The following is a 25709-nucleotide window of genomic DNA, read 5'->3' as shown; positions in this document are numbered from 1 at the left end:
CATGGCTACAACTCTTATGATATTTCATCTTAACCTACAGGTACTGTCTTAGAAAAGAAATAAATACAAGATTGGAACATTATGTACTCAAAGAAAAACATTCCCAGACTGAGAACACTCTTAAGGAGAAACATCAAAGAGAGAAGGAACATTTTTAAATGGGTTATCTCAGATAAGCAGGTCAGTCCTTAATCATCATCAGAAATCCCTTGTTTGTACAAAGAGAAGCATTAAAGAGTCACTCTGCATCTGCCTTTTATCTGGGCATTGAACTATTCTTCCTTATTCAGGGACATTCAAATATCAGAAGAATTACTGGTAAGGGAAGATTATGTACAAGTTTTAAACAAACAATTTTATTTGTGTTACAACTTGACATAGCAAAGGCAGCCTCAGTGTAGGTAATGACAGACACTGCTTTCTTCTGCACAAATGCTAGTTTTTTGAAAGAGTTAGGTAGACAGATACACAACTGTGTTAAATATGCTGAGAAGAAGAGACAATCAGGTCACAGTTCACCTAGATGGATTAACATCTTTTCTGACTTCCCCTCCCTGTAACTGATGTACAACTGCCTTGATCTAAAATGACAGCAAATGTAAGTTCTAAATTATTTTTAAAATAGAACTTTTGCTAAGATATACCATTAGCCTAAGAAAAGATATGTCATATAGAAAGCTGACCTAGGGCAATTTTGCCTTATTAGTTTTGAATTTCACATTTGCTGACATATAGGCAGAATGAATATGCATATAGATGATATACACACAGTATAATTTATCACTGAATGAGTAAACACACACAATCAACATTTTATTCCATATAGTGACACAAATACTATAGAGTCCAATACAGTCAGTCATGTATTGAAAGTGGAAATGACATTTGCAATTCTGTGAATATATAAAATAAATTTAAAGGTTATACTTCTTGCTAGGCAAAACAACATTCTACACTAAAAGAAAAAAAAGGTTTTTTCATACACAGCATAAGAAGCCAAAAACTTTTAAAGATGATATATACAGGATATGCAGTTTCATTACTCAGAGGTTTCTTGATTTTATAAGGGTGTGCTTTGCAGGAGACTATTTGTCAGTGGTAGATTAGTCTCTCAGCAAATTTCTTTAAGTTGCTTCAATATAAATTATAACCAAATAACTTCCCTATATGAAGCATTAGCCTCACATTGTGATTCTCTAAGTATTTAGGAACACTAAAAAAGGTTCCTACAGAAAAGGGCCTCTTATGAAAACTGAAGAAAGATAAATTCTATAGACAAAGAACTAAGATAGCTAACTTTTTTTCCTGCTAGTGTCACTAGCATAAAATTTGGCTTCAACAAGTAAAATCAACATACAAAATTAAAATCTATGTCAACTAAGAATGCAAATTTTTCCTTAATGTAGTTATTAATATGCCTGATATTCAGCCTACTTATTGTAATTATTTTGTTTGTATCTAACATAACATGCATTCTGGATTATTTCCTCTCAGTTATTTGATGAAAGAACAACTAAATCATGCAGTACAGCACTCATGAATATTTTCCACTTTAATTTTGTTTGAGCATTTTCACTAAAGGTCAAGACTATCTCATTTCAGCCAGTAGTAAAAACCTCAAGACAGCATGATAGGAATTTTCTCAGAGTAATATATTAAAGGCAGTAAAGATGTTAAGTGAGTGCTCACTCTCATCTATATTACAAAACAAAACAATTCTTTTTATTCTGAAACAAATAATTGAAGTTTGGGAGAATTTCCCCTCCCCACAAATGTTTTAACCCTTCTCTAGTGAAATGCCAGCTTTTTGCCTATTCACCTTTTTGAGGTCTCTTTTCCTAATGAATGACTGAAACTAAATTCTTCGGATTTTATACTTTACGAAACATCAAACCATAATAATCTAGTCAAAAAGAGCTTTCTTCATCTTTAATGTCTTCTGCACACTTGCAAATCACAAAGATCAAGAGAGCACACTATTCTGTGAAACCACAGCTCATCTTCTATCAAAACAGGCTACACATTTTAAAAATGCCATGATTGGACTGCACAGTTTCTGAGAACAGATGTAAAATTACCAAAGAGGGCAGAAAGAAAATTATTTACATGCTGGGTTTTTTTGGGTTTTTTTTGGCCTTACAGTGAAGAAACTGTAAGGCCAAAAAACAAAATTAAACTGGAAACCTGAAATCTGTATTCTTCCAAGCAATTATTATTACAACAGAGTGCTGTTAACACTGAAAATTAAACCTGGTTAATTAAACCTGGGAAAACTAAACCTGGTTAAATACAGACCCTTTAATAGTTTTAAATCACTATGTTTTCTCACACTTGCATTAGCATCCCAAATGGACACCTATAGGAAGAAACACTGAAGCAGCACACTCAGACTTACACGTCTTAGGAATACTGATCCTAATCAACTGACTTAACAGCAACACCACAGAGGATCACAGCAACTGGAAAACTCAACAGCTTGCCAGTTTCCACATTAAGTCAAAAGAAGTATAAGGTATTCAATTTATCCTGCATAGAGTCACTTAGCATACATGTAATACTGAAAACTGATACAAAAAAAATAATTGAATGCTTCCAACCTACCTTTTTATTAGTTGGGACAGTCTTGGTCAAATTGGTATGGGCCTTGATAATGACCAAAATCACATAAGTTGTCCAGCCCACAAAACTCACTGCAATGCTCAGACCCAGGAATAATCTATCATAGGTGTGGTAGTAAGACAAGCCTTCCAAAGCAAGGTTAATCAGGGTTTTGCACAGGGATACCTGGAGGCAGACAAAATATTCAAGTAACATACTAGAAGAGTGTGAGCTCCCCATTCCACAGATCAACCTAACTGACAGCAACTGGAGATCCAGCAGCTCTACCACGCCTGGCACATGGGTCCTCTCCATGGTCAGGCAGTGTTTTGGCAAGCACCAACTGCTGGAGTGCACGCTGTTGGGACTCCTGCTGGATATCAAATCAATCATCACCTGGCTCCTCCACTATCCTCCCTGGCCATGACAGTGGTTAGAAGGTGAATGCCACCCAGACAGCACACCTTGAACATCACTTGATACCAAGCATGCCATTTGGTTTTCCCACAAGCATTTGACTGAACATATTCCAGTGTAAGTTATCCCCTTAAAAACCAGTCATGTGCTTCTGAAGGCACATTTGCACAGGGGGAGAATTATGAATGCAGCTGAAACATGGTCACTCTCCACAGCCTCAAGTATTTCCTGCCTGGGTTTTGACGTCCTGCACTTCAGTAGTACCTAATACCACAAGAGCCAGCAGTGAATTCAGAGACTAAACTGGAGTCCCAGATGCATTTACAGAGCAGCTGCTTGTAGCTCTCAGCATGTAAATCATTTGGAAACATGAAGGGTTGTACCCAGTCTAATCACAGGTCCCCTCACTCAATACCTCCACTGGAGAGACACCATCATAAAGACCGTGGGTTTTCCCACTGTGCCATTTGGGTGTGCTGTGATTCACCCAAAGATGGGAAGCTCATTTGTGTGACTTGGAAGAGTGTAGTAACAAGGTGAACATACACAATGAAGCTTTTTTATATGTGCAGGTATCCAGTTGGGATTCAACAACAACAAACCCAGGAAAAGGTACAGCAACTACTGAAGAGATCACAAGTCTGCCAGGAGGCAAACTCACCCCAAAAGACATCTATTCTATACAATTCTTCTATTCTATACAACTCTGAGCGCATATTTGCAATGCAAAGAGTTGCAAGGTTCCGGCAAGCAATCATCCAAACCCCAGGTTGCAGGAATGGAAGAACCTCCTCTGCACTGCAATATAGGATGCTGAGGACAACCAAGGCACAGGCACAAGTCTGATGTGTGAGTGATTAAGAGTGAACTTGAACACCTGGAGCACTCAAAAAAACAAGGAGTAAAATTTACATATAAGCAACAATATAAAATCACAAGTTCTACTCCTGAAATGCATAAAATGTCTCCTACCAGTAAATGCGACAGCTAAGTAGAAGTATTAAGAAACCAAAAAGAAATAGATCAATTTATTTAAGCTGAATGGTTTCCAATTTACAACAAAGCAAGTAAAAAGGCATAAAATAGATTTAGCTGTCCTGGGCATAAAATAGTAATTTATTACCCTAAGAATCATATTAGGAAAAAAGAACTGAACCCTAACACGTAATGGAAGTCTTCCTTGCGCCTGGCAGGTTAAATATAATCTTACATATTCCATATTTTCATACTTTTTAACACAGAAGTCAATGACCAAACCACATCTGTTAAAATGAAAGACTTGTTGGTATCATTTAGCTCTACAAATTCTTTCTGTGAACATCAGAATACAAGCATTGGTGAACTGCACCCATCAAGTACCCCACCACACAGTGAGTGTTGGCAAATGCTTAGGATACTGCAACTGAGAAGCATAATTCCATGTATAGCTGCCAGTCTGACACACTGAAATGTGAACGTAAAACCAAGCACAGCTGGTTCAGGTAAAAAAAAAAAGGATTAGGTAAAAGCAGGATTTATGATGGAGCAAGACACCAGACTTTTTTTCATGAAACTAGCAGTCTAAGTAGTGCAAACACGAACTACATTCCTCAGTTTCTCTCTCAATTTACCCTTTTCTAGTGTGGAAAATAAAAACACACTCTGTGTCATTATACTATGAAATAGTAACAAACAGTTTAAGTATGAGAAAAAATACAACAAATCAGTATTATTTATTAGAATTGGTATAAAATTGTAGCATTTTGAAGACTTACAGTGGGGTTTTGAGTTAATGAAATGTGTATCATAAGGATGAAAAAAGTTTTCTCTGTTAATTTCAATTTAAAGGAAAAATATTTACATATAGCAAAACCAGACTTACCGCTTCATCGTACTTCTGCTGCTCAATATATAGTCTTATTTTTTTAAAAAAGTTGATCTGTTCCGAAGCAGAAAGTGGTCTGTACAACAATATAGAGATATTAACATTTCTCCTTTTCATGAGCGGAAAAAATTAACTTTGCAATTAAAACAATTATTCTGTAATGAAACCAATATATTCTGAACATCATTAGAAGCAATTAGGTAATTGAGACTAATCTATTCCTCTGCATTCATCTTCACATGTGTCAACACAGCTGCTTTTTAACTTATCTCAAAATTGCTGCATTAATAGACATTACTTTTATGTAGCTGATCCCATCTAATACTGCTGAGAACTATATCCCTTATGCATTATTTATTGATCATTGCTCCGGACAGGAAGCACGGCACATAGAAAAACTGTGCAATTTAATTGATTTGAAATGGCTGTAAGCAGTTGATAAGACAGCACTGAGTGATTTGCTCACATTCCACATTAACAGTAGATGATACCTAACAACCTTCTCTTTGAAGAGTATGACTGTGTCTCCTGTTACTCAAAGAGCCATTAGCTGAGTCCCCAGAGCAGGGGATAACACAGTTACCTGGCTACACTGAGGTCAGTGATAAAAATCTCTTGATTTTAACAAATCTGATCATCAACCAAAACAACTGCTACCATTCTTTCCTTACAGAAACCAGCAACCAGGACAAAAAAGCCAATCGACCAAACTCCACCAAATGAAGGGAGAAGGAGCTGTTTCTCCTGTACCATTTTCTTTCCACATTTAGGGACAGCAGCAAGCCCGAGAATCCCAGACTTACCCTGGATAAATTATAAGCCACTTAAATTATATGGGTAAGTTATAAGCCATAACACAGTCCCTGTTGCTCTTGGCACCACAAACCACCATGGGCCACAGCTCTCTGACAGCCAGGGAATTCATACAGCAGGTTTCCTTCACACATGATAGTGGCACAGCACCAGCTCTCAGCATCCATGGCACAAGATGGCCCAGCTGCTTGCCTGCCTCCCTCCCTCCTGCTCCTTCCCACACCTCATTGACAACACCAACCCCATGTTTCAGGGAGTGCCAAATCAGGTCACTCACATCATTTAAATCATCAGCAGCTGCCCATGTGGTCACTCAGCCGAACCACAGGGGCAGGTCTTGATTTCATGCATCTGCTGCAAGGAAATGCTCATTCCTGCAGCTCTCAAACAGCCATGAATCACTTTTGCCTACAACCCAGTCTGTAGGCTGATACAGCACTTAATAGGTACATCAGCAATACATACACACCATCCTTTGAGCCATGAAATACATTGCAAGTATTCTGTGCCTGAACAACCTGAATCTTTATAGTAGTAACATCCTGGTATATTTTGATGCTATTTGATTAAGTTCAGAGCACAGCAGTATCATGCAGGAATCTTCCAAAACACTGAATAATTGGAACAGCAATTATTCTTACTTTTGAGAAGAATATTACCTGTAGAGCAGTATATACCTGTATTAAGAAAATGTTTATCTCTTTTCAATCTAGAAAAGAATTGAAGGGTGGTATGTATAAACCAGTAGGAAGAAAGAGGTCCCATGGAAAAGGAAAAAGGGAGAAAAAGATAATCACAAGGTCATGATAAGAGTTTGATCACCTTAACTTTGAGGGGAAACAGAGGACTTTAGAAACCAGACTGGAAAAATAGCAAAGTGAATGTTGGTTGCTTCTACACGTTCATGATATGTCTCTATGGAAGCCAACCTTACACTTCACAGGCTGAGGGCTACAATTAGAAACAATTCCTAAAGGAGGCAAACCAGACCCCAAGCCCTGCCTCAAGGAAATCTGTGGCTTTTAGATTTTGCTCAGTTGTTTGGTAGGGGAAAGAGAGCAAAATATCCACTCAAGATGGGAGTTTCACCATGTGTAATAATAGGAAGAGGAAAAGTAGGAGAGGAAAAAAAATAGGAGGAGGAAAAAATAACAGATAGCTTTTAGGTAAGAATTTTTTTAAAATCTGGAATAAATATTCAGAAGCTTTATTTAGGACTTAAACACATTCAAGTTCTTCCTATGTTCCCTGGCTCACTTTTCTTGTTTTATACATACTGTTATCTGCAAATTCTATCCTTGTCAAATTCAATGCAAATTTTTCCAAGCCAAAATCAAATTTTACTTCATATCTTTAGTCATTTAGCTATAACCCACTTATTATCTTTTTATTCTCACTGAATGCTTATAGTTAATAGACCATAGTCTTCACCTATTCCTCCTTAGAGGACAGCACCTAGGATCTCTGTATATGGATAGTGTAACAGAATAAATGAGGTTTTCAAACATTAAAATTTTGACTAAGTCAAACACTGAAAGCAATTATTTTGTCAAATTGGGTTACCATTGGCAGGTGCATTGTTAATTTTCAATAGCTAACATCATAACACACATAGTACCTTACTTCCATATATATAATTTTCAAGAGATTGAATTTACAATTGTCTAACAATTGTTTCTGTAAAATTTATTCACAAGAAACTAAGGACTATTCATATATTACTATGAAAATGCAAGGAACGATTATTATCTTAAGATATTTTTTATCTCTGTATTAAACAAAAAAGCAAAGTGATTAAAGAATTTTTGTAGTTTATACCAGTCTAAAAAGGTTACCAAATATGCTGATAATCCCTCAATTCAAGAATGGGCATAGGTCACCATAAGCAATTTATCATCCATTGAGGACACTGATTCACTTCCTGAAGCTGACAAAGTAGACAAGAGATCAAAAAGAAATCTAGATGTAGCAAAAAGTATAAAGAGAAACATGAGCTATGAACAGAAGTGGAAAGTTGCCTATGAAAAAACCCATAGACTTTATAAATGGTGGCTCTATAAAATCTACAAGACTTTCCAAAACCACATGGAAAATTTAAATCTGATAAGTTAAAGATTGAACTGTTCGTAGCACCACTTGATTTTAACTTAAACTATTTTAAATGTCTCCAGCAGAAGACAGTGTTAGGGAATAATGAACTGATCAGAGTTGTTCCCTGTGTTTTACTATACAGCATCACAGAGGCACTAGCAAATGTCAGTGTATTCTCAAGGTCACTTAATAAACATATTCATGCAATTATTATTAATAGCAATGAAGTTAATTTATTGATCATTACTAGACATATTCTCAATTCTAGAAGGAAAACTAGGGTGTATGTGCATATGGTCCTGCTAGCTATCCACCATCAAAATCCAATTCTAACAAATTCAAGATGAATAGTCTTGCCTAGTAAAATCTGACTTCTTTTTCCATAACAGAAAAATACCAGTCCTATTAAGAGGCACACATAAAGAGAATTTGGTCAGTGGACTCAACTCTGACCTCCTTTTCTTAAAAGTATTGCAAAACACATGCACTGAAAAGGGCAGTACTCAGAGGTTTAACTTGAAAGAAAAAAAAACAAGAATTCCATGATCACATAGATTATAAATACACACTCATTCACAATACTAGCAGGATTCTAAAGACTTGAGATTACATTCTTAAGTCTTTAAGACACCCAGAAAATGATGCTGGTTGTGGAACAGTCATTTTATTTTTCATTATGGGTATCAGAGATTAACTTCCTGGTTCCAGAGAGAAATCACAGCTTCATCCATGAATAAACATAATTAATTATGAAACAAGATGATTGGGCTAATCATGCAAGTGCTTGTAAACTCTCCCTTCTGAGATGTTAGTTACCCTTGTCATAGGTATACCTGACAAAATTAATCTTTCCGTCACATCATTCATGCTTCATATAAGCTAAGCTATTTGACAGCAATTCACAACAAGACTGTGATGAAGTACATTCACCATAGCAATGTCAAAGGGATCTCTCTTTGGCCAATGAGTCTTGTTTATCATCGCACTACAGAAATTACATCCCCAATGGCATAGGTAGCATGCTGCAGACAAATCAGGAAATAAAACCTCTCAAAACAGAAGGAGATGCCTTGCAAACACATCTGTATCCACCACTGCTAGTTTGTTGATTTCATTATGCCTGGTTATTTGGGTAAAGATTTATGGTAATTTATTGCACAGTAAATTTTCCAGAATTCTGCTATAAAAAGTAAGCCTTTCCTGTCTGTATTAGTTGAACACTTATAATGAGTCAGATTTAATAATGAAAGTCAAAGAAGCACCACAGACCTGTAAATGAAATGTACAAGAGAAAGACTGAGATCTTTGCCTAGCTCATTGTCAGATGAAAACAAGCTCATTTCAGCTGCTTACCTACACACACTCACAAACCCCATGCACCTATGTCAGCTCATGCATATCTACACCATTCTACCACTGCCTTTTCACTCTCTCCATCAGAAAAATAGGAAATACTGTACACCCTTTGAGAGTGCAAGATTTGCAAAAGACAGTGATCACATTTCTATGACCCTTATCAGAAGTAACTGTTCAGCAGTCTTTTATCTTTTTCATACTGGCTATTTGGGAGATGGAGAGGAAAGCACCTGCTCCCCCTGTTGATGTAAAACTAAAAAGCCAAAGGATATGAACATACATCCCTAGACCCCGGTGAAAATCCCATGATGGACCAAGGCCATTTGAATATAGCATGACAGGATTTTGTACAGGTGACCTTCTTTTGAACACCACATAAAGCAGAGCTTCTCACGTGCTTTGCTATGAAATTCCTAACTCCAGAATTGTGAGCAGCAAAAGAGCCATCAGACTGACACTGTCCAAGCAACTCCAGCAACATCTGCCAAAATGCTGAATAATTACAGCTTCTTGTGCTCTTCTCCAGAAAGAAGATCCCTGGTACCTGAAATAAATCAGCCAGCATAAAGTTGGGCACCACCCACCCTGCAGAGCATCCAAGGCCTCTGTCATCCAGACTGTGGGGGGCAGGTGCCAGAGTGCCTCTCTGCTCTCTCCCCATGGGAGAAAATTGCCAGCAACCCGCTCAGCAGAGCATGTTCAAACTCTGTTGCCACACACCCCTCTGTGAGAGGACCATACTGCAGAGCAGAGATGGCTTCCACTCCAGCAGTCCGGCAAGCAGCTGAAATAGTACTTACAGGACCCACTATTTTGGCTTTGATCCACAAAGCAATAATTTGATCCACTACTGGCAAAATGCCATCTTGAAAATGCAGATGTAAGACTGGCCTGATGCTTTTGCAGGGCTGCTATTCAAAAGCAACTGAGCCAGTGCAACAGGCTTCAAAAATGCAATCTCCCATGAGAGCTGCCTTCAAGCATTGCCAGTGCTCAACAGGATGGTATCTGAGAAAGGATCAGGTGGGTAATGGGAGAGTGGAGACACAGATCTGTCTGCATTCAACACTATTAATGTGGCAGAAACATGACTGCACACTTACTTCTGTTCTACAACAAATTTACTCCAGTTAGCAACCCATGAGTGCAGAGACTTTATGTTGGTGACAGTGCAATCTCAAATGAACCCAACTTTGTAATACCCCTGTTTCTTGCTTCCTGTTTTCTTTTCAGAGTACTGTGCATAGTCTTGTAGGAGCAGAATAAAATGCATAAGAGAAAACTTTCCCACTTCAACGGCAGAGAGCAATCACAAAAACAATGAATGGCAAATGATGCAAAGACTTGAGTTCATTCAACAACATGTGAAAAAGATTGACCAAATAAATATTTCAAAAATCGAAGTCTGGAATCATGACATTTCCTTTCTGTTGAACTTGCTGTGCAATACAGAGTACATGATGTTACCTGGGGCAATGATCAGGAAAAATAAAGCTATTACAATTCTATGGACCTCACCAAATTATCTATTTACATGAAATTTAATGGCCAGAAGCCAGTTTTTTCCCATTTTCAAAATGCATTCAATTCTGGTTCTTTAGATGTGCCTTTTCAGAAAAAAGAACTGTTTTACAGTATCTGCCAAATACAGACTGAAAGCACATAGTGTGAGATAAAGAGACAATCCTTTGCATACATTTTAGTTCTGATCAGAGAGTGAAGCTTCAAAGATTAAACAATTTGATTAAACAGTGATCCTTAATCTGTTTAGATGGCCTTAATTTTATTTGTTTACTAAAATATTTTCAGGTAAGCTGCTAAAAGAGGCAAGTCCTAAAAACCATCATTTTGATAGTTAGAAGATGCATGTTGATTACAGATTTTAAAAATTACACCCATAGTTTTAGTATACTAAAGTTATGCTTTTTAAAAGAGAATATGCTCTACATAAACCTACACTAAAGGGTTTACTACAGCTTCATAATGCCCAAAACCCACAATATTCCCTTTCCCAACTTAATCTAGTGCTTTTGTTCCTGCTGTTCTACTGCCAGGACTTTCAGTTTTGGACGGTCTAAGTTTCAGTGGGTTTTTGTATTTCTGAATTTTCTGACTACTGTGTTAAATTTTTAGTCAGGTATCTAGTTGTAGGGTTGTAGTAAGTTATTTTTGCAACTCAGTTATCCTTTTCTTTTAAGAAGCATTAAAAAGCACTGCTGGCACTCCAAAAGAAATAAAAGGTTGAGAAAATCAATAAGAGGCTCCGATTTTTAAGTTCTGAGGTTTTTGTTCTTTAAAGCATAATGAAATGAAATAAGGACACACACACTTCCACAGGCCAAAGGTAGCAAAAAGTATATTTACTGACACATTGCAGAAGCCTGTCAGTACATCTATGTTTTGGTATTCATCAGATTCACAAACATGCAGAGGAGGACAGCAGGACATCAGTGAAGCCGCAGGAAACGGTCTGACTGCTAATGCTCTAACCCTGCACTGTCAAGTCTCAGGAATTAAAATAGCCTATTATAATAGCCTATGTAGTCACAAATCAGAATCCCTGATGTAGCATATTCAACAGCATAGTGCCTTAGGATATTTATGTAAATCCCTTAGATAACAAAGATGAGAGAAAAAGGAGCTGACAACTAAACTGCCAGCTGCCAATTCACTGAACAGAGAAGCAATTAAGGTAACTGGGCTGCACACAGCATATTTTGCATGTAAACTACTATGGCAAGAGCTTCAGAGAAGCAGAGGCCAGAAGGGAGGAGACCACACTCCTAAACTGTCCCTCTGGTCCCCTTAAAGCAGAACTGAGAAGCTGGATGCCGGGATCTTCCAGGGGGCAGGGGGTTTGTCCAGAAAGCCATAGCAGGACATGATGCTGCAGCCTTGGAAATGGAAACTGCTTTTCAGGGAAGGTGGAAGATCTTTAAAGGAAAAGAAAGGCACCATTTTTAAAGTCCCTTCTATTTTAGTACTACAGAGGAGGGATATGTGCTGACTGTACATTACAACACCCTGCCAATGCTGCAAGTGAGTCCTCACCTCTGCAAGATGCATGATGATTTATGTCAATAACTTATGTATGATTTATGACAACGAGCTGGATCTAGGTATCTGCAGTGTTGTGGCTATACAGTGTTATACCACAGCTCCTCTTCTGCTCCACAATCCTACATGCCCATCCTAAACCCGCGTGACCATTTTTGAAGCAGCTGCATCCAGAGCAGGCAGCTTATGCTGTGCATGTACCTACTAGAAGGGCCCCATGGCCACCAGAACACGTCTGGGAGAACACCCATACTGATCCTAACCCAGAGACCACTGCACATCAAGGAGTCACTGATCCACATACCCTGTGCAGGCCCAGGCCTGTGGTGCCCAAATGCCTTGGCCAAAGGACAGACCTAGTCAGCTGGGAGGAACAGAGGAGCCTGCATGCAATTCCCACTCCGTAACAGGGATTACACTGCCAACCTGTCCTCGTGTATGTAAGAGCTGCAAGAAGTTCTCATGTGAACCTCCTTTCTGTCTGACAGTAGAAATTATCACCAGGGTTGATTTCTTGATTGAAAATCACCTAGCAGCTTGAATGAGCAAAACAAGGGAACACCTCCACAGCCAGCATCTGTGTGACACCATCAGAAAACTGACCCCACCCTCCACAAACACAGGGTGCCCAGCATGAAGGGGTGTACAATTTACTTGCTGTTTTCTTCTGTTCATTTCCTATTATTACAACAGCTACTTTATTAAGCTGTTTGTTATTGGGCCTTTCTTACTGGGATCCAGGAAGAGCCCTGTACTCTGCCCCTCACCTCACACCCCAGAGCAGAGCATTCTCTGTCCATCCCTTCCTACCACCTGCTGGAAATCCTCCCTCGTGCTCATTGCACAAAGCCTCATCAGTTCCATGAAAAGGCCAAAAAAATTTATAATACAAGGAAATAGAGAACTACACATTAATCTTGTCACATTTTATCTTATACACCAGCCTTTTAGCTCCTTCTTAAGACCTTACCTACTTCCTACTTGATGGTAAATCCAATTACATCCAGTCCTCCTGCGCAGAAGCCAGTGCCAGTTAGCTTTTCATGTACAAACTAAAAGTTCCCGAGTGCACTGCTGAAACTCAAGACCAGAAGGATGTCTGCCTTCTGAGAGGATTGCATCCTCCCTGAGCACCAGTGTGCTTAAGACATGGCCCATTCAGTGAGAGAGAAGCTGACATTTTTGTCAAAGAACAGGCATTGATTTCTCTCTAAAGAGATAATACCTTAACTATTTAAACAGGAAGGCTTTTCGTAAAAAATAACACAAAGCCATTCTTTTCATTTGAGCATTTTGTCTCTACAGCACTGCAGTTCTACTTTTTGATGTATATACATATGTCCTTAAAGCCAAGGGTGAAGGGGAGAGGGCTGCCAGTCTGCCTCCCAGCAGGCTAAAGGTGCCCACACTGACTGGCGTGTACTAGATGCCTAGATTCATACCTGATAACACAATGGGGACAAAGTGGAGACAGGAAAAGGCCGCCTGCCTTTCCAGGGTTTACTTGGAATTCATAGAAGCTGCTGGTCCTTCATTCTTGACCACAGGATGAAGGGGCTGAAATCTCTGCAGATAAATCAATGCTTCTGCTCAATAAAAGGTCCTCTGAAGACACAAAGCATTCCAACAAACATGCAGGGAGAATAATCACTATTAGACTATCCTTCCCTACTGCAGTATTTTCACCCTTTCCTCTTGGCATTTAATGTTAAATGTTTGCTCTTGCAAGCATTATCACATATATCACAAACATCTTACATATTACCAGTTATTTCAATAAAAATAACTTATTTAAACAAAACAAAAATAGTATGTTCCAAAAGGATGTACTGACATCTTAAGGAACGCTGCCTTGCTCAATGGTGGAAAAGAAATCACTTGCTTCACTTTGATCCAAATGTCAATTTTGTGGGAATATCTATTATTTAAGTTTTGAAAGGCCATCAGACAGAGGGAACAATATAGTACTGTATCTCCAGTCATCAGAGAAAGGAAGAAAAGAGAGGTATTTGTGCATATGGCATTTTTTTAAGTTTCTGTAATCTTCAAAGACACTCTACACTCTATTTTCTTTTCTATCACTGACAAAATACATAATGGGCAATTATGTGGAAAGACAGCCTCTACATGATTGATACTTCCTTGCACCAAGTCCATACAAATGTTTAAGGGAGTTATATCTCAATTCATACTGGAGGATGGAGCAAAGGAAGAGTTACATTTTCATATGGTGAGAAATACATTTTTATTTAATACATGTACACTGCACATTAAAAATGCAGTGACTGTCTATTTAAATATGCAAGTTATAACTTGATTATGCACACAAAAGTAATTATTTGGTATGATTAATATGCAGTATTCAGACAATTAGGTTACTTTAAAAGTGCAGCATAAGGTGGTATGGGATTTGTCATATATGAGAAGATAGCTCAAGTATCTTATTTAAAGTCAAGTTTCTATTTCCTGATTAAAAAACCGCAACCATTATTGATAAAAACTTCAAGACATTCAATAAAAAAGCACAGCTAGTGGTAAGCAAGCACTAATTATACTTCAGCTGTTCATCCCTTGGATTTTTTTCTGAAGATGGTGGTTCTCAAACTACTGCTCCTGCCATCTTACTGTGAGGGACCAGAACCTGACCAGCTGGAAGCACAGCCATCCCTGAAAGCATTGGATACACCAGGACTATGCAAAAGGACTCCTGTGCTTTTGTATAATTTATTATCTTAAATCTCTTGTACCTGTTGGGACAATAGAATTGCACTAATTGGTTATGCAGATTTTAGGGCAACACTGATGCACCATTTACTCACCACACCACCCTGTCCTTCTGATACTTCTTGTAGGATTACTTCCACAGGCCAGAGATGCCAACTTTGGGAATGATTTTGCAACAGTAGCATCTGGCCCCTTGGCACACTGGTCTTTGAGCTGTGCCAGCTTGGCAGTTGCCCTAAGGTGCATCACATGGTCAGAAAGCTAAGATAGTTCACTATCCTGGACATGAGTTTTCCTCTGTCAGCAGTCTTCAGATCTGTCCTCTCACTTCCTTCAAAGCATCTGGTATCTTGGCACCTCCTTTTCTTACACATAAAGGTCAAAGCATTGTGCTTTTCTTCTCACAATTCTGAGAAAAGCCTCTGATTTTGCTAAGCAAATGGTTTTTGAAAATATGTCTTTGGTAGTTGGGGAAAAAAGGTAGGGAGACAAAGGAAGTGAGAAGGAAACAAACTTCAGATACTAACTTCTTTCATATATCCAACTAGAACTGCAGATAAGTATTCAGTCTCAGCAAGGGATACTGCACCTTGCCTTGCAGAATCAAACACTTGGAGCTGAGTTTCTGAAATGTATTCTCAACAGTTTCACAAGTAGCCTCAAGATACACTTTTACCCAGATTTGTTCCTTGATGAAGGCACTTTGATAAAGCAAAAGTGGCATTACCGGCAGCCAGACACATCCTTATTAATAGATAGAGCTATTCAAACTCTAACCCACCTCAAGTCTGGTCAAGTAGACACTACTGAAGTTTCTATCACATAACACAATGATCAGCTCCATCCTCCTTCTCATCATTATACACCTGACAGATGGATTTCAGAGAGATGCAATTTAGATCCAAGTAGGAAAGGCACATATCTACTGGCCTCCTTCATTTCCTGTCCACTGTGCCAGCCACACTTTTGCTAGGGATGAGATTCCCTGTGGAAATCAGAAGCTTTATATCAATTCAATATTCTTCCTACATTGCCAACACTTTCAAAATAGGCTTATTTTATCTATAAATATATATGTGTACACTAGCTTAATGCTTTTGGTGCAATATATTCAACATACAACTCAAACAGTGGTTTTTGAGTCATTGCAGCTGAAGGTCACAAACAGTGTTCTGCTCACTCAGTACTAAAACACCTGAAAATCAAACTAGAAAACAGGATATTTCCCTCAGAATGTCAGAACAAATATTTTAATGTTATTTCTGACGGAAAAAATTAAGTCCAGGTTAAGTTTCTGTTAAGTTGCAATTTCTACAGAACACATTGTTTGTGAATATATCCTCTCTTCTCCCCTATTCTGAAAACTACATATTCATTAGTAATTGCACCTCTAAAACCAGAATGTCTCTATCTGAAATTCTAAACTCAGAGTTCTTCTAGCACTCACATCTACATTTCTATTATACAGTCTTAAATTATTTAGAGATGTAGTTGAAGAAAGAAATCCAGTTCTTAGAGATATCTTTATTTTCAGGTCACCAAGTTGCTGAAATAACACAAAATCTGTAATAGTCACAAACAAAGTATTTAAAATTTTCTACATAACTCCATGATTCCAAAGCACTTCAGACATGAATTACCCTTCACTAACCTCCAATAAAGTATGAAGGAAAAAAGAATAATAAGCTGGAGTATACACTTGCTGAGCTTCAAGTTACATGTTTCAGGCACTAGAAGGATTAAAAATGAGTCTAACTCCTTTGTACAGCAACTGAAAACGAACAGAGATGGAAGAAGTTCTTTGTGTCAGAATGAAAGTACAGTAGAGCAGACACACGGCACAGAGCTATGCTCAGCTGCAGCAGCAGGTAAGGCCGACCATAGGTTAATAGAGATCAGGGGTCAAACCTGATATTAAACCTGGGCTGACAACTCTCAATAGCATACAGCTCTGCAGAAACACCACCTCTATACAAATACCAATGACTCTGAAACATTGCACAGCACACCAGGACTTCTCTTGCTCTGGACAGGAGGTAGGTGTCCCCACCTTAGCATTTTTAACTTCTGAAAAAGCAATCATAACTTTCTACACCCTTCCATCTACCACCAAAAAAGTGTCTCAACAAAGACAGGAGAAGGGGATGCATGCCTTTCCCTCTCATTCAAGCATAATTTGTGTGAAGAACAGGTGTGGTTTGCCTTATACTAATGCATCAGATCATGTACCTGCAGCTGAAGTTCAGGCTTGTGTTCATTGCACACACATTCAGTCATCTGCATGTGAAAGAGGGGTGGATCTATAGACAGGTCATGCCTAAAACTACCTTCAGTCTTCCTTTGGTTCCTGCAAGCTGGAGCACTAGGAAGTTACTTATCTGTTTAAAAGTATGTTTGCGTTCAACCACTTCATCCCAACTATTAGTAAGAGGTTGGACAAAACCCCTTGGTAGCTTCCCAGACATGAGCCAAGTTTTGAAAGTCAAGGAGAGCTGTGAAGACTAATCAGAATGTGGCCAAACTACTCCCAGCACACTGTGGGTGAGTATTTACATTAGTGTGTGACCATCCATGGTGAGTCTTTTTCTGCTTTCCTAGCATGAATAAACAGCATCATCTTGAAGCAACAAAAAAAGTCTTCACCCCCCACAACATTCCTGTAAGGTATTTTACTGTGGTAGCGGATTCCTGCCTCCCCCAGAATCACCAACCAAGTCTGGAACTAATTCTGGACCCCGCTGCATCTAAACTCCCTCTGAGAAGGAGGTTAGAATGTAAGGGGGTCTTCTCTGCATCTCACAACTCAACAGGAGGATCTCCATGACAGCTTTTTCTGACCCATCCTCTATGCAGTAAATAACCAAGTGTACCTTGTCACTAAATCTTGCTAACCACTGTGCCATTTACTATCAAACACTGTGAAATAGTTGTCACTTCTCTCTGATGAGCGGGGTGCATCACTCCATCCATGACACTCACACATGCAAGGAATTATTTTGGTGTCAAATAAAAACATTTCCTGGAACAATTGTTAATCCAAATTTTGATTCAGAAAAAAAGGTAGAGTATCTAAAGAAAATAAACCTATTTTTGCAGTGGACCATACCAAAGTAACAATATATTTATACCAAGTTTTAGTAGCATTTTCAAAGTGAAAAATGTCTCTGGCATTTCCACTTAAAACAATCCAACATATCATAAAAAAGCAAACCATAAGGCAATTGGTAATACTTAGATCCTTTAAAGATAAATATAGCATTAAGAACAGCACATCCTATTGTATAGACTCAGTCTTATTTCTCAAGGAAAGGTAAAATTGAAAGAGCTGTGAAATCAAACTAATAGTTATTTATCAAAGAGAACTGTCTATGCTTTGCACATGGGCATTTTATTTCACACAGATCAGTAAATTCTTTGATAATTCAGCTGTCATTGTTATTCAGAATTTGTTCTAAAGGATTCATTATGTGCCCAGGAGTAACTTGACTTTTGTCTCACGGTCTGTCTTGAACCTTTCCCTTTGAAGGAGCTAGAGGTATAAAATAACACAGCAATTGTCTGTTCAGACAGACAGCAATCATCTTTAACAATAAACATGCTTCACAGGAAGCGACTCAAGTACATTTTACTGCTGCTATGATTTAAAGATCTTAATTAACATTGCTCTAGTTCCCAAAGGAAAACAGCTGCTCTTGGTGACAAGGCATTTTTGGAGCACTCCACCAACTGCGAGCAGAACTGAACACTATCACATCCACCCATGGCAAAGCTTTCAAAAACCTTTACAGAAGAAAGGAAAAGGAAAAAGAAGCTTTAATTAGATAAGACAGAAGGGTGAGGGAAGCAGTAGCTGTTCCATACACTAGAGCAGAGTTCCCAGATACACAAATCACTACAAAGACTCCTTAAACAGCCCTGGAAACACTAAGACTAGGCAACACAAATGCTAAACGTTGCAGGCTTCTTTTCTGGATACAATGCATTTTATTTATTCTTCATTAGCATTTAAATCACAGAAGAAAAAATTCTTAGTTCAACCTTTACATAAATATATCTATAAAAATTAATAGATTGCACTTCCTGACCCTATAGGAACTTGTATCTCCCTAAGTATGCTGAAAAAATGCCCAAAGTATAGCAAGAAAGAAAATCAGTGCAATATATACAGCTATAGTGTCAAAAAAAGCTTAGACAAATAACCCTTAATGGAAAATAAAATGTAAGGAATAGATTTTAAATAAATCTATCTTAAAGTTCTGGTGAGAAGAGGCAGTCAATTACATCGAGTTCTAGTGCAAAGTTTCATAGTCAGATAAACACTATCATCTAAAAAAAGCCTTAAGAGACTGAATGTATTGTTGCAGCTCACTGAAATACCAAAGCAAGTGGTAAGACACACAATCAGGTAAAATATACATAGTTTTTACAGACACTTACTTGAATGGTGTGAACAGAATTGACAATGTAGTTTCCTTTTTCTGACTCATCTTAACCTGCATAAAAGAGCATTAAATAATTACATTCAAGTGGCAACAAGACTAAAAATTGTATCAGGAATTAAACTACAAAAGATCAAAGATGTGTAAGACTTTGGAAAAGGAATGAAATCACACTCTCAATACCTGGGTGTTACACTCCAGTATGCACAACTCCTCTGAGCTCCTGCAAACTCAGACCTGCTCTAAAGTAAATAAAATAAACCATGCTCCAGCCACCGCTTTTCTCAGAAGGCCTTCTACAGTTTCCAGGATAAAAGAAAGACATGGACAGAAGTGTTACAAGGCTTCAGTGACAACTGCCCTCAATGAAACCAGCACCATTTATGCCAGACAGGCACCAGTACACTGCAGCAAACACTGCCAAAGCAATGCTGTAAATCAATTAACCTGCACATGGACAAAAATATGCAAATACAAAATAGAAGGTTTTGATGCCATCAGAGACACTTTGTCCAAGGTCCTCCAAAACATCTTTAAGGCCTCCTGCAACTGCCTGATTCAAGTCTGACTGTTAGCATAATGTGGAGTCAGGAACCTCCTAAGCATGCTGCTTGTAAAACCTGACAGCTAGAAGTAGGAACCCACACATTTCATCCTATCTGTCCAAGGCAACATCATCTTCAGGGAGCACAAACTGTGGTCAAGTCAGCCCATCACGGGAAAAGTAAAAATCCACTTGGCATGTCTAAGCCAGTCTACTTCTGCTTCAGCAGAGAAAAAAGAAATTCAAAGGAAGTGCAGACAGGATCATCCCAACACAATGCTAAAAACAAGCCAGCAACAACAATAGCCCAGCACTGCAGAACAACAGAACAAAAGTAAGCTCAAAGGAAAGGAGAAGCAGAACTACTTTGCTTTTTAATCAAACTCCAAGATGCCAATTTAATTGAAAAATATCTGAGTCATCCTTAATTCTTAAAGCAGAGGTCTTCCAACCACAGAGGTGATATCAGCATGCTTCAAACTTCACACCCAACCCCACCAGTTACTTCTCCTGTCAACATGCCAGCTCTCCACCATAGTTTTCAAAGTGATTCTGCTGCTGACACTGCCACCCTGGTATCCACACCTTTGCAAAGCTGGCATTCACTAAGGGACAGAAGATGCTGGAGGTGTTAATCTCCTGCAGGTCATCTCATGCTAGTTCATTGTTTCACTATCATGACACGAATTTCCAGACAGGATAACAGTTCTTTTGTGTCTTGGCTTCTGTCTGTGGAGGATGGTTTTCCCTCAGAGTATTTCCATGCCTTGCCAAAACAGGGATTTTGGACAGTTTCTCACTCCACTGCTTAGTGAAACAGAACCTTTATTATTTGGACTACTCATGTGTTCTCATAATGTAATATCCAATATTAAATGAATCAAGACAGAGGAACCAGAGATGAACACTTGCAAAGCAAAACAACAGATATAACAGCATTAGCTAAAAGTTAATTAGGCCACTAATTTAATTTCTTTAATGCACAGGAGCCTTCTACCTTTCTGATCTGTTTGTGTAGTGACCCTGATTTAAGGCCTTGTCTCCCAGCCCCCATTGCAAAGGCATTATTTCCCTTCTCTGGTACCAGCATTCTACCTACATACTGCAAGCAGGTTTACATTAACAACAATAAACATCACCATTTTTGTTAAGAAGCAAGAAAAAAGTTATTCATTCTCCTTAGAAAAAGCCAACCAAACTTCTTTATTAAAGTATTTCAAGCTTTCCCAGGTAAGTCTCACAGCTATTCAATGCAATGAATGTGCATTCAATTTTAATCCTTTCAACTTGGCACACTGTGGATAGGGTAAGTCATACAGTTACACATAGCAACAACTATTATTCAAATAAGTTGGGCTTTTTTACCATATGTTTAGTACCTTAAATTGCTCAAGAATCTGAACAGCATTGGTAAACATGCTCTCTGCTTTGAAAAGAGCACTAGTGTTCAGATACTCCAGAGGTAGAGTTCCCTGAGGAAGAAAAATACACATAATAAGTTAAAAAAATTAAATTAAATAACAGGAATTTCTCTTAACTGAATTGCTGGCCAAATAAGCAGCAAGAACACTTCAAATTACTGCTGAAATAACTCATGTAACTACTTTGAAAATACTCTTCTCACACAGATTTGCAACATTATAGGGATTGTTTGTAATATCTCAGCTTCTACAGGAATGCAAAAAGCATAAATAACAGAAGTTGTTACCAAACTATATACTATAAAATAATATAAACTCAACCCCTGATCAAAAGCTATTTTTGATACTCCTAATAGTCTTCTACCCAAAGCCTCACATGGGCCTGACACAATCCAGTACTTGTGGTAGGAAAGGGAGCAGTTCCCATGTCACCCTGTGTTGGGCAGCTTTCTTCACATAACCAGCAATGAGTGCAGGACAAGGGGACAATTCCTTGGACAGAGTCCCCAGAAGAAATATTCCAAAAACTATGCTGTAAATAGGTGTTTTTTATGTGAAACTAGCAGTGTGACAGCACACTAATGAAATGCTGCTTGTCAATTCAGTATTTATGAGGCAACTTTTGAACTATATAATAATACATGAAAGAAATTAAAAGAAAAAGCCATCTGACTCTTCACTAAATTAGAGGCACAAGATAACGTCTGAAGAAAGTACACCAGTTGAATCAAGAAATAATTGAACATTAAATTGCAAGAACTGGCTTGTTTACAGGCTTAGCTTTCATGATCAAAATCATGTGTTATTCAAACCATATTGTATTTTTACCATCCATAAAAACAAAGCAACAAAAGACTTTTATATAGCTCAAGAGTATAAAGTTGCAGATTACAAAAGGACCAGCTGCCTCTCCAATTAAAAGCCCTAAACAATACATTAAAAAAAATTAAGTTTGTACTCTAAAGATACACACATAAAACTACAAGCAGTCTTCACACCCTATAGCACCTTTACAAATCTGTAATCCTTCTCCTCACACACCTCAAGTCTTGCCCCCAGCACCTTTTCCTTTATAGTGAACAGATTTTTATAACATAGAAAAACATCTGTACTCACCACAGAGTTCAGGGGGAAAGGCACACCGATAAGGGAAGCCATCAGTGGTGCTATATCAGCCTGTGCAAACAGAAGCATTCCATTTTAACATAGCTTCAGACTCCAGAGATTATAAATTCAGCTTAATTTTAACATATCTGCATATGCAAAAGATAATTATGTAATATTGCCAGGTTATACATACAACTGTCCTTTATAGTTTTTTGGTTTTTTAGTTTCTAGTAGTCATGGCGTAATTAGATTCAAAATGTGAAGCTCTGCTGCTGAACAAGCGTGAAAAAATACGTTTCATCTAAAAAGCAAACATAACCAGCCCAGTATTTATTTGCAGGAATTCAGTACCTCCTTTACTGCACTCAGAGAGGCATATCACTTTTTATGACTATTTATATGACCAAAAGAACTAATTTCATATTTACAGTTTTAAGCAGTATTCTGGATATACTGCTTTTCACAACATTCTTTATTCCATGCTTCCACAGCGCAGATTACTCACCTTCTCCCCTTCAGAAGGAGTTCCTGCAGTTTTTTTTATGTCCAGTCAGGCCTCAGAAAGGCCTTTCAATCTACACCAAGGCATCTCATAAAATAAATTATCATTTCCTTCTATTTGTGATAATAAACACTCCCTCTTGCCACATTTATATTTTCCTTTAATATAAAATTACACACCAAAATTCTTTGTTTCTCCAGCATAAATCTGAAAAAACTACACTGAAACCACAGGCACTGCTCCAGCCTCAGAACTACTGGGTAGTCTCCAAACCATTATTTGTGAAGAGCAATACACTTGGAGTGTAATGATCATTAGAAGTCTCATTTGCTATTTTTACCCACAGTCCCACGTGTACTACAGGGCAAAAGCTCTGTCTTTGGGAACTCCATTATCCAGGGCAAAGTAATACTCAAGACTCTTCTTTACAGTCTCAAAATAACATTGCCATAACTCCTACGAACCCTGAGAAGAAAACTAATCTTTTTTTGTAGTTTTTTACTAAGGGTTTGCTGAAAGAAGTTGATCCAGAACATTCCTAATTTGAACCTTCTAGCATGAGATTATTTCCCTTGCTTGAGTAGGTTTGGAGTCTGTTATTCGTATATTGATTTTTGTAGGATGATGAAGCACCACAGTTTAAAAAAGCTTGACTGATTTAGGATCAAAGGAAAAGTTGCTCACATTCTTTTCTTCCTCGACAGCACTAATTGTCTAAATTGCAAAATATTTGGGCCACAATCACCAGATGAAAAAAACCCACAGTTTACTACTATAGCAAGAAATGGTTTTGATTTCGTGACAGCAGCTTGGGGGACCTGGTATACTGTACTGCACTCTTCCTACAGCCGTGTGGGATCACTTAAATAAATGGTGCAATAATGCATCTTCAGGAGAAGTTGCGTTTCCAGCTGTCAATTGCTTGTCAACAAGCAATTTAAACTTACCCTCATCATGTCATTGTGGTTCCTGTTTCTAGGGAAATGGTACACTGGTGTGACCATTCACTCAAGTAAATTACTTAGACTCACACAAAACTCATAATTTAAGGGGAAAACTTATGAACTATTAAATTAGATGTGTTTGATACCTGATTGACATCAAGCCTCTTCAAGTTCTCCAATTTCCATTCTGCAAGAAACAACAGAGCACCTGAACAGCTAATCTACACAGATTTGAAAGGACAGCTCAAGTTCAGCTGACATTTGCTATCTTGTTGCCATTTTCTGTAAAGTTTTGGTAAAGAAAATTATGATTTTACATTAGGACGCTAGCTCAAGAAGGGTTACAGATGGAACTCAACAGGCAGAAACAACAAAATGCATTCATTTCAATTCACAATTTCTTTTATCCAGCAGGATAAATTGCTGCCTGCAATTGTGACCTAGATCAGTGAAAAAAAGGCCAAGGCTTTTATTTTTTTTCAGCACGGTGATGTATTACCTCCTGTGCCAACTAAAAGAATCAAACTCAGATTTAGGAGATTTACAGCATCTCTTCAATAGTTTGTAAAAAAGGCTAACCCAAGGTCCTAAATGCACTGGTACAGCATGGTACAAACATTAGATCCTAAAGCTTTCGCACATCATACAAAAACCTGGCTGAAAATTATATTATTTCCCTGCTCTACAGTGACCTCTAAGGAAATAAAGAGAAAACTGCCTATTTTCTTTGAGGGTGGAGAGTTATTTAAAAACAGAGTTTAGCAAGGTTTGGTTTTGGTTTTTTTTCTTTCATACATCTGCAGTATTGCATACACCAAACTTATTTCCAGCAATTAGTTCATACCACTGCTACCTTGGAGTGTCTGAGTACAGATCCACTGTTACTTGGTCCCACAAGCACCCTGAAGAGCAGACTTGTACTCTAACAGTAGTGAGACAGCTCAGGGGAGTTCCCATGGCAACACAGGGGAAGCATTAGCAGCATTAACCATCAATTCTGTTAAACTCATGCCAAAAGGTACAAGTTTGCTTCCTTTTGCTTCCCAGAAAAGGAAATGGATTTATATTTCTACAGACTCTATTATATAAACGAATTGCCCGTTTTCCCTTTAAATTCAGTTTTCCAAAGAAAAACATTGGAAAACTATCTATGCACACACAAAATGTGCCTAAGGTAGGAAGAAACTGTCTCTGCTAGAGAAAACATCTATTTGTCAGAAGTTTTTTCATCTCCACATGCTCTACTCAGATATTCCAAAACGCAGAATTGAAGACATCTGCTTGGGACCAAGAGCCACAGGACACTGAGCCCAGGAACTCCTAAGGACTGTGACACACCTACGGACTGGCCAGTCCAGGCTGTAATCCCAGGAGTGAGGCATCTTGGCTGTGCATGCTGCCCACACTGGTTTATGATTCCAGCTCACTGTCTAGGTTTCCTGTACAGTGCTCAGCAGTTTTCCACCCACTTTATAAAGGGTTTTTTTGCCTTTATCCTGCCCTGCTTTTACTGCAGCCTGCTGAGCTGTCAGATGCAAACAGTCCAGGGAAACAGCAGGGAAGTCCCAGTTCAAAAAGAGGCTGAGGATGAGGGAACATCCAAAGAAAATCTCATGTAAAACTGCACAGAAGCCAAACTAGTGGAGGGTACACTGAGCTCCCTCAGCTGTGCCAAAGCAGGCTGAGCCCCCTACAAAGCAGGCTTGTATCAAGCACCCCACGTCCTGATGCTGTAGGAGGTTGTGCCTTCACTCACAAGCTCCTCTGGGCTTGTGCCCCAGGGCCAGCCATCAGCCCCTGAGGAGCTAGAGGGCAGTTCTGGATTCTCTTTC

At 38.4% G+C, this 25709-nt stretch overlaps 1 protein-coding gene across 2 annotated transcripts in view; it reads right to left on the bottom strand.

Moving 5' to 3' along the window:
• PIGN (phosphatidylinositol glycan anchor biosynthesis class N) overlaps positions 1-25709 on the bottom strand; it is a 99972-nt gene that overhangs the window by 35098 nt on the left and 39165 nt on the right. For both annotated transcript variants that reach the window (XM_005423850.3, XM_031059293.1), the window contains exons 9-14: positions 24024-24064; positions 22441-22500; positions 21283-21375; positions 19358-19413; positions 4877-4955; positions 2602-2784 (exon numbers count right to left, since the gene is read on the bottom strand). In XM_005423850.3, coding sequence (XP_005423907.1) covers positions 2602-2784; positions 4877-4955; positions 19358-19413; positions 21283-21375; positions 22441-22500; positions 24024-24064 — 512 coding nt within the window. The remainder of the gene's footprint in view (positions 1-2601; positions 2785-4876; positions 4956-19357; positions 19414-21282; positions 21376-22440; positions 22501-24023; positions 24065-25709) is intronic.

This window comes from Geospiza fortis, unplaced genomic scaffold (genome assembly GCF_000277835.1).
Source record: "Geospiza fortis unplaced genomic scaffold, GeoFor_1.0 scaffold58, whole genome shotgun sequence".
Lineage (NCBI taxonomy): Eukaryota > Metazoa > Chordata > Aves > Passeriformes > Thraupidae > Geospiza > Geospiza fortis.
The sequence above is the reverse complement of the archived record's forward strand: the minus strand, read 5'-3'. Positions and strand labels throughout refer to the sequence as shown.